A 10,416-nucleotide genomic window follows, 5' to 3' on the forward strand; every position below is an offset into this window, starting at 1 on the left:
GCTTATCAGAGGAACACTGTTTAGAATATGACTTTAGTTGTCTTTTAGTCACATAAAATAAAATAAGACATGGTAAAAATTGGTCCTCCGATGCTCCCTATGTCAAAGAATGATTTGAAACCTTAAAGGTTGCAAAATGCAAATTGACAGTCATATAATGAAATATCCATTGCATTTAACAAACTTTTTTTCTCCCAAGTAAGAATAATCATATGTGATAAATTCAAGGTTTGTATCAATATCATTTTTGTTTCTATTTTGAAAACGGTCAGCGTTAGCTCTACCATGCGCCAATGTACCAATATGGTCAAATATGTGCCATACCTCTATATTGTATTATGGACGTATCGTGTTTCCCAAACTCAACTTATTTCTATCTATTTTTAAAATAAGCTGTTTGGGACAGTTTTTTTTTTTTTTTTTTTTTTTGTAATTGCAGAAAAGTCGATCAGACATTCCCGGTACTACTAAAAGCACATATTTGAAACCAATATTGTTTGCTACCACTTAGTCTTATGAACAATTGTACTCCATATTTTCATTTAATATGTGAAAATAGCATATCAAAAAATATTGCAAAGCGATCAAGCATTTGAATATACATGTATTTAAAATAAAATAATTTTTGGTTTGCAAGTCATTCTTACTTTCGTTCAGGAATGCTTTTTTAGATTCTGTAACGTTTTGAGTGTACTTACATGTGAGATAATTATATTTCTTCATGCTTCTCTAAATAGGGAGTGTAATAATAATAAGGTACTTATGCATTGTTGGATTATCGTCTGTGTGATTACCACTGTCCTTTCTGTCAACTGATCGTTCCAGGCGACCCGTACATCACCATAAATCTGACTTTATACCCCTATCCCTTTAAGTAAACCGTAGCCTGTTTATGGTACGTCTTCACCAAATTGTAGTATACGAGACATACCACGCCCCAAGTAAAGAAATATAACCTTCAACCATACTGTCTTCAATCAATCGACTGGAAATGGAAGTTTGCCTTCTCAAATCCCTTTCTCAAGCGATGTTCAACGGACGTAAACCTTATATTTGTTTATCAACAATTATTCATATATAACGCACAGGAACTTGCCAAAGGCTTGTACAGAAACATAACCAGACATATGCAAATTACTCTACCCGAAAGGTCTTACGTTTGATACTCATGATTGACAGGTTTGATTGATCACTACGATGGACGTATATGGAAGCTCGTATGGAAAACACGTGTTTATCCGTCGTTGAGCAATTCCGACATATTGCTTCAATTAAGAATAAAGGATGGTTGTCAATTCTGTCTACAAAGACATAGATCCACATTTTTTCGCATTTTGCACAGGTGTATATATATATAAATGTGTGTGTGTATAAATTTACATTAAGTTTTAGTCAAACCGATGATGAAATATTACCTACACTCGAATTTCCCTGCGTTTGAATTTCTTTTATCACTAGTCTTCCATACATTAAGTTAAGTTAAGAGTGAAATCTGCATTTTCAGTCAGTCGGATAACTGTCGTTTAAGCAGTGAACACGAATGTTTGAATCTAGTGAGATGTGTTCGAGATTTTTGTCAAGAAAATGGCGAAAACTGTTTCTGGTGATGCTAGTACTTTCCTGGGCAGTGTTGTTGCTTTGGATCACCAAATCTTATCATCCCTCTCTAGATATTGGTGTATTGGGTGCGGCAAAATCATCGGTGAGAGTCAACACTTTTCGAAAAAGTTATTCAGAAATAATTAAGGAATTCAACATTTCTATATATAAATACACAGATCCAAATCGTTTTCACATCAATGTGAACAAGACCCACAGGACGTCAGTGACTCGAGATGTTCCAGACACACGCCCTGTCCAGTGCGCGTCTAATCAGTATGATATTGCGTCACTTCCGTTGGCGTCCATTGTAGTACCACTTCATAACGAGCCGTGGTCAACGTTAGAGCGAACCATTAACAGCATTTTAAATCGTTCGCCCTCGTTGCTGCTGAAGGAAATCATTATCATGGACGACAGGAGCGATCTGGACCATTTAGGAGCACCCCTAGAAAAATATGCTGAAGAGATTGGTATCATGAAAATATATAGAGCGAAAGAAAGACTCGGCACAATGAAATCGAGAGTCGTAGGGGCGCAGATAGCAACAGGCGATGTTGTCGTATTTTTAGATTCCCACACGGAAGTTAATGTTGGATGGTTGGAACCAATATTGTACGAAATCGGCATAAACTATACGACAATAATTCAGCCTTCTATTGATTTAATTGATCCGGAAACTTTCGAGTACAAACCATACTTTCGGAATAATATGCGAGGTCATTTCCGATGGAGTATGGCGTATGAATACGTCCCGTTAACACTAAAACAAGAAACTGATGTTGCAGCCGAACCAACAAAAGCATTCAACACTCCAGCTATTGTTGGATGTGCTTTTGCTGCAAACCGGAATTATTTTCAAGATATCGGAGGACTTGACACAGGCATGCGCACTTGGGGTGGTGAAGATATTGAGCTATCCGTGAGAGTTTGGCTTTGTGGAGGAAGTATGAAAATATCGCCATGCTCTCATGTTGCTCACATTCATAAACATGGTCATCCCTTCAAAACGCAGTACTCCGACCTTGTATATAACAATAAGCGTACCGCGGAAATGTGGTTAGGAAGTTATAGGAAATACTTTTACAAGTTTAATTCTGGGTTTGCAATACCACCGAAACTCTTTGAAAAGTACAACGGAATGGATACCATCAAAAATAAGTTCAAGTGCAAAGACTTCAGCTGGTTTTTAAAACACGTTTTTCCTGAATTGGAGATTCCACCGGAAGGAAGTGAATATTTCGGACATTTACGGAACCTTGGTTCAAATGCTTGTTTTGGGCCTACAAACCAACTTGACTTTGAGCCGTATCCTGTTATAGCCATTGGGGATTGCTACTTTTACTATAAAGTCCGAAACTTTGCTTTGCTTCAGAATGGTCGGTTGATGGTTGACGGGAAGTGTGTTAATGTTAGAAATAACTTCCTAATCGTGTCTTCTTGTTCATCAACCGTAAGTGGTAAGTTTAGATTTGATGGGAAGCAGCTCGTTTATACTGATTTAATTGGAACTAAATGTGTCGCGCAGGTACCCAAGGACTTGGAATCTGGGAAGCTACAGGTCGCCTTTTTAATGCCGTGTGACAAATCAAACACGGCTACAGAGTGGGAACTTCAAAAATTGTACAAAGTATCAAATTACTTATAATTAGGGAATAAATATATCTGAACAAATTGGATTTCAGAAATGATAATTAATTTCATATTTACACTTTATATAGTTGATACTTACAACCAGATTAGGTCATCGCCTGCTCTTGCTACGCAATTTGATATCAATTATTTTGACTATATTTCTAAACTTGTTTTTCCCCGGATAAAAAGAGGTAGGGAATCTGCAAATTTGCTAACATTATATCGAGCTCTCTCCTAATATTTACTCACGCTAATGGGAATTAAGAACACGTGAAATATCCCTTGCTGGTGTGATTGACGTATATCAATTTCATGTAGTTATCGACACCTAACTTGTAGTAACTTGTGTTTAATTAAGCACCACATAGTAAACGATTACATGAACTTTTGATCCTTAGACGTCATTGTATCTAAATAGACAATACATCTGACCTGCTTGTCTTTTTTCCACTTGTGATATCTGTAAATATTCCATTTCCTTATGCGATAATAAAGTATGACTTCTTTATGTCTGTTGATATACCTTGTGGTTCCGTTGTCACCGCACTAACTCTCATTTGAGATTGTGAATGAACCCGGATTTGACCTAGATTTGTATGTTGGGTGTCGTCGATTTGACCTAGATTTGTATGGTGGGTGTCGTCGATTTGACCAAGATTTGTATGGCGGATGTCGTCGATTTGACCTAGATTTGCACGTTTGATGTTGATTTGACCTAGATTTGCACGTTTGATGTTGATTTGACCTAGATTTGTATGTTTGGTGTCGTCGATTCGACCTAGATTTGTAAGGTAGATGTCGACGCATTGACCTAGATTTGTTTGGCGGGTTTCGTCGATTTGAGCTAGATTTTTATGGTGGGTGTCGTCTTTTTGACCTAGATTTGTATGCTGGGTGTTGTTGATTAGACCTAGATTTGTTTAGTAGATGTCGTCGATTTGACCTATATTTACATTGTATATGGTGGGTGTCGTTGATTTGACCTATATTTGTATGGTCGGTGTTGTCGATTTGACCTAAATTTGTATGTTGGATGTCGTCGATTTGACCTAGATTTGTATGGTGGGTGTAGTCGATTTGACCTAGATGTGTATGGCGGGTGTTGTCGATTTGACCTAGATTTGTATATTGGGTGTTGTTGATTTGACCTAGATTTGTTTGGCCGGTGTTGTCGATTAGACAGATTTGTATGGCGGTTGTTGTCGATTTGACCTTGATTTGTATGGTGGGCGTTGTCAATAAGACATAGATTTGTATGGCGGGTGTCGTCGATTTGACCTTGATTTGTATGGTGGGTGTTGTCAATAAGACATAGATTTGTATGGTGGGTGTTGTCTATTTGACCTTGATGTGTATGGCGGGTGTTGTCTATTTGACCTAGATTTGTATGGTGGGTGTTGTCGATTTGACCTAGATTTATATGGTGGGTGTTGTCGATAAGACATAAATTTGTATGGCGGGTGTCGTTGATTTGACCTAGATTTGTATGGTGGGTGTTGTCGATTTGACCTAGATTTGTATGGTGGGTGTTGTCGATTTGACCTAGATTTGTATGGCGGATATCGTCGATAAAGCAGAAGACGTTTAAAACTCTCGGAGAACCTGGTCCTTTTTTCAGAAGTCTCCATGCATGTCTGCATTTTGTATATATTTTACCTTTGTTTAATCGATTTTGAATTTGAAATATGATTTCGTTATTTTATCTGTATTCTATGTTGTTTCTGTATGATACCCACAAATTCATTTTATATCTCTTATGATCACGTGCCGTATTTCAGACCCATTCACGTACATGTAGTTGTTTACATTGTAACCTTTAGTTAATTACACTTTTTTGTTTGTATAAAGTGACTCAACAAGCTAATTTGTCTCACATAATGTATTAAAAGTTGTTAACACGATGCTTATATTCCGTGCTTGTCCCGAGATGGGACCTAGCCGCAGGTACCAAATGTTGCGCTATGATTAATAACCACGAATATATAAGTACCCTACCAGTGTCGGTTTGTCTCTCCGGAATCAGAGAAACTGGCCTGTCTTTGTTGTCATGGTTATGTCCCTGGACTAGACATTTTATGGTAATTGCTCTGCATGGAATGCGACGGGCCTTCCATATGTTGTTAAGTGAGGTAGTCACCAACTACTACAATGAGATCCCGCCTCAAAATGACCCTGTCTATTCACAGGGCGATAAACACAGCAAAGACACAAACATACGAGAAAGAAAAGGTGGATGAATGATAGAGCAAAGAGGGTCAAATTCGCTGGAAAAATGTGACGCGACCACCCGTAAAAATTGACCGCTGTCTCCTTTTTTCAGCCAATCAAAAGTGGCAAAAAAATCAAGAAAAATAATAAAACAACATACTTACCGAATCAAAGGTCCTATATATTTATATAACATATGAAACATGTCCTAGCTAATTGGAATTGATGAAAATCGGAATATTTCTCATATCATATAAGTATAGCCTTTTAATAAGGTTGTTAATAAAACCATGTATTGACAGAAATCAAAAGGCTATAATAGTTTGATTATAAAACGATTGTTTTGGTTTTTAAGTAGTCATGCACTGAATGTAAGTAACATTTCTATATTTAATGATAGAAGCTGATTGGTAAAGCATTAGTAAAAAATCATTATATCATTTCACAATGAAAAGTGAACTTCTACATTAAAATACATTCAGTACACTAATTCTTATGATAATTTAATTTTCTTATGATCAAAATTATTGCTTGGCATGTTTCAAAACCTGAAAGTAGTTTTATACTGTTGGACAATACCAAGGGAAGTAATTCGTAATTTGTTTTCAGTTTTTTTTTTTAGAAACACCCAGGTAACCAGCATTTGTACTTGCTAATTTTGCACGGCCGGTCAATATGACTTTTTATCGGGAATCACGTAACACTATCTACGGCAATCGGAGGGTGTGAAAATATGATTTTATAATAACAGGTTTTATGGTGAATATATAAGTGATTATTTTACTCGAGTGAAAACAAAACTTGATTTCGTTTTTAACCAATCATAGCAAAGTATTTGAAGCGAAAAGATCACCTTTTATGGAACTACATTTTTTTTAAATATCAAAACAAAAAGAGTTATCTCCCTTCATTCAGCATTATTTACGTTTATACAATAAAGTAAAACATCAGTCGTCTGCAATCTTCAATTTTCTGACAAATACTGGCATATATGTATAGTCACTGTCAGGAAGCAAAATCAACCCACACGATCATCTTCCCTCGTCCCAGCTACCCAGGAATCATGCACAACTACAACGAAACACGGTCTCTACAGCATACATTTCCTTCTACTAACCCCAGAATGTAATCGGATATATGTAATGTGGCAGTCACATTCACATTGCAAGAACAACAAGCAAGTCTTCAGAGCTCACAGCACGTGTCTCGTCACGATTGATGTCTGTTTACAGTTAAAATGCATAACAAGTGGATCAGATTGTTTCCTGACAATGACAGAGATTGAATGTACGACACATATCTTGATCTTAGCAGTAAATGTTTCTTAGCTGGTATTCATCTTCCGTGTCCGTCCGCAAACGATTTCTATAGGTCGGCTTACAATACTCACAACCACAGGCTCACTGCAAACATGTCACTTCGCCATTATTTTTACAGAGCTGTGTTGCCTGTGATATTATTGCGCGAAGTTTTTCGATAATTCTACAGTAGTAAAAAAAATAATGTATTGCTCCTTGAATATTTGTTTTAAATTGCTTGGGCATTAGACTTGGGCTTCGAAACTTGTGTCTGTTATATGGAACTATATTATTCAGCGGATTAGCAAAAACTCGGCCAGAAAATAGACTGAGCGGCAGATTTAAACTGACACCGGTAAAGGTGAGAAGAAAATGTAACAATTAGAATAATATTCCTTGTTTCTTGATGAATAATATTTATATTTCATCTCGTGGGGTGAAAACTATGATATTTTCCACGAGTGCGAAGCAAATGTGGTATTACATGTACATGCACCAACAATGAAGTTACGTCATAATATTGGTAATATGTCGACTTTCCAGTATGTTGAAAACAAAAATGGTAGAAAGACTTAAAATACTTGTATGTGGGTGTGTAGGATTGGAACAGTCCACTACTCGGGTTGTATGTACCATTTTCTGACCCTTTAGCGGAACATAACTTTCCTTAATTTTTTCTACCTGTCAGCATATCTTAAACAATGCCATTGTGTTTGGCTTACGTAGGTCCTAGATTGATGGCATCAATGTACTTTTGAGGAATTCTCCCAGATCATTAGCTCAATCTAAAGACACTCGTCCCATATCTCACACTGACGTTAGTACCATTGTGCTTGTTTCGTTACGCTGAATCATAGCTTTCTATGACGGTTGCTATAATTGATACATTAGACCGTCTCTATAATAGAGACAACACTCCTCTGTAATATAAAAGGTTAAATCAGGCGATGTCGATTTCCATCCATTACGGCATATTTTTTGTGCATTGTGTTAGTAAGGAAACGCAAATGTTGTAGGAAGCTCCACATCATATTAATGATACTATATATATATGATTTCACGATGCATGTATATTAACGTCAATAATCAACGCCGGCCACTGTATTATATTTAACAATGTCATTCTCTCCGGAGACATGGTGAGTCGTGTTCGGTTCCTACATATCCAATAATCACGTAAATGATATTATTGTCTCGACATCCCACATGATAAACTGTAGAATTTCGAATTATTTTTATCCAAATGAATAAGGTTTTTTTCTGTCACGTTAACTCGATGTTAGCTTACCAGACACACACGAGTCTGCTGTAGTCACATGGGAATGATTCAACACGACAGTGTTTTATATTGATTCTACGAGAGTATTTCATATCTAAGTCAATATCTTATTTTCCATGCAAACATAAGCATCTTTAATTATTCATATGCAACCAGTTTGCCAATATTTTAACTAGATATTGCGTTTGAAATTCATTGTTTATAGCTTATACTTCATAGTTCATAGCCAATAACTCGTATTCCATAGCTTATACTTCATAGTTCATAGCATATAACTCATAGTTCATAGCCAATAGCTCATAGCTCATAGTTTATACTTCATAGTTCATAGCCAATAACTCATAGTTCATAGTTCATAGCCAATAACTAATAGATCATAGCCAATAGCTCGTAGTTCATAGTTCATAGCAAATAACTCACAGTTCATAGTTCATAGCCAATTGCTCATAGTTCATAGTTTATACTTCATAGTTCATAGCCAATAACTCATAGTTCATAGTTCATAGCCAATAACTAATAGGTCATAGCCAATAGCTCGTAGTTCATAGTTCATAGCAAATAACTCATAGCTCATAGCCAATAACTAATAAGTCATAGCCAATAGCTCGTAGTTCATAGTTCATAGCAAATAACTCACAGCTCATAGCCAATAGCTCATAGTTCATAGTTTATACTTCATAGTTCATAGCCAATAACTCATAGTTCATAGGTCCTAGCCAATAACTAATAGGTCATAGCTAATAGCTCGTAGTTCATAGTTCATAGCCAATAGCTCATAGTTCATAGTTTATACTTCATAGTTCATAGACAATAACTCACAGTTCATAGTTCATAGCCAATAGCTCATAGTTCATAGCCAATAACTCATAGTTCATAGTTCATAGCAAATAACTCACAGTTCATGGTTCATAGCCAATAGCTCATAGTTCTCAGCGTATACTTTATAGTTCATAGCCAATAACTCATAGTTCATAGCTCATATTTCATAGTTCATAGTCAATAACTCACAGTTTATAGTTCATAGTCAACAGCTCATATTTCATAGTTTATAGTTCATAGCCAATAACTCATAGTTCATAGCTTCATGATACTCAGTTTGGGCACAGCATTGACATGAAGATGACAGTTAAATTGTAATATATGTTTTTTGTTTTGTTTTTGAGAGCGTACGACATCCTGGTGATGATGTTGGTTACTTCATAAGAAGTGTAACAGAAAATATAAATGACTGAACGTATACTTCATAATCAAAACTTTTTAAATTAAAATTATGATAATAATCTTTAAACTCGCTATAAACTCGCTATTTATTGGTAAAGACAGTTATTTATAAACTAGGATAAACGGTGTCTTCGTCACATCTCGCTCACCGTGAGGCGAGATAAATATATTTCCAGCCCCGTACAGACCTGGTTAGAAAGTTCAATGTTCAGATGTTGATAAGGGCATATGGCAATATTCAGTTCTAAGAAAGTCGCCCTTAGGCAGCTCCGTGTGTATACTTTCTAACCGCAGGTTAGTTTAGTAGATTCGTCATGATCAACACGACTTAAAGGATGGTCAGGCGGTAATGTCTATAGACTTTTTTTAAGAATTCTGCTAAGCACTGGGACCAGTTGTTCAAAAGGTGATTAGGCTAATCACATTTTAACAATATTTTTTCAAATCCTGATATAATAATTTCTGGTAGAACTAACTTGACAAAATTTTATGAAATTTTGTAATTCTTAATAATCTTCCAACTGCCATAATTTAAAGACGACATACTCACAGGTTTTGCAACAAATGAGATATGAAATTTTTCACTAATCAAGTGATTAAGCTAATCACCTTTTGAACAACTGGGCCAGGTGGTGTTTTAAATCTATACGAACGTCCCTAAGAAAGGCATTGCCATCTGTATAGAATATAAACATTTTAGTACAAACGTTTTCTGTTTGTGACTCATTAGACATAGCGTTGTTTCCATGGTATGGTTTATAAACTTCTATCCGTTTCCATTCAAACCAAATCCGTTTAAAATAAAATCATGGTTTACAGAACAGGCAACATAGAAAGAACATAGCCTTGTTCTTAGAACACCTGTCGGCACTAGGGCTAACAGATTCGTCATTATATATGAGTACTTGATAGCGATAATACATCAAAGTTCATTACAACAGTTTTTAAAAAGAGATTTGTCATATTTTCCAGGCAATCTTTCTTTATGAACACAAATACATGGTATTGGTTTACCTGCATGCAATCTGCTGACACGGACAATTTCTACATGTTAAAACCCCGACTTCATCTAAATATAGATATGACGCGCGTGGTGGCGGGGTATACTTTCCCGCGCTTTGGGGTTTTTGGCGGTTGGGCAATGGGACATTTACTCTAAGACTATGCTTTCTAGTG

The 10,416-nt window shown here is 36.2% G+C and overlaps 1 protein-coding gene across 1 annotated transcript; it reads left to right on the forward strand.

Moving 5' to 3' along the window:
- The first annotated feature begins 1,540 nt into the window (after positions 1-1,540).
- Positions 1,541-3,247, forward strand: LOC117336592 (polypeptide N-acetylgalactosaminyltransferase 4-like). The gene has a single exon (XM_033897204.1). It carries the CDS (start codon positions 1,541-1,543, stop codon positions 3,245-3,247), a length of 1,707 nt encoding a protein of 568 aa, XP_033753095.1.
- The last annotated feature ends 7,169 nt before the right edge of the window (positions 3,248-10,416 follow it).

This window comes from Pecten maximus, chromosome 10, assembly GCF_902652985.1.
Source record: "Pecten maximus chromosome 10, xPecMax1.1, whole genome shotgun sequence".
Lineage (NCBI taxonomy): Eukaryota > Metazoa > Mollusca > Bivalvia > Pectinida > Pectinidae > Pecten > Pecten maximus.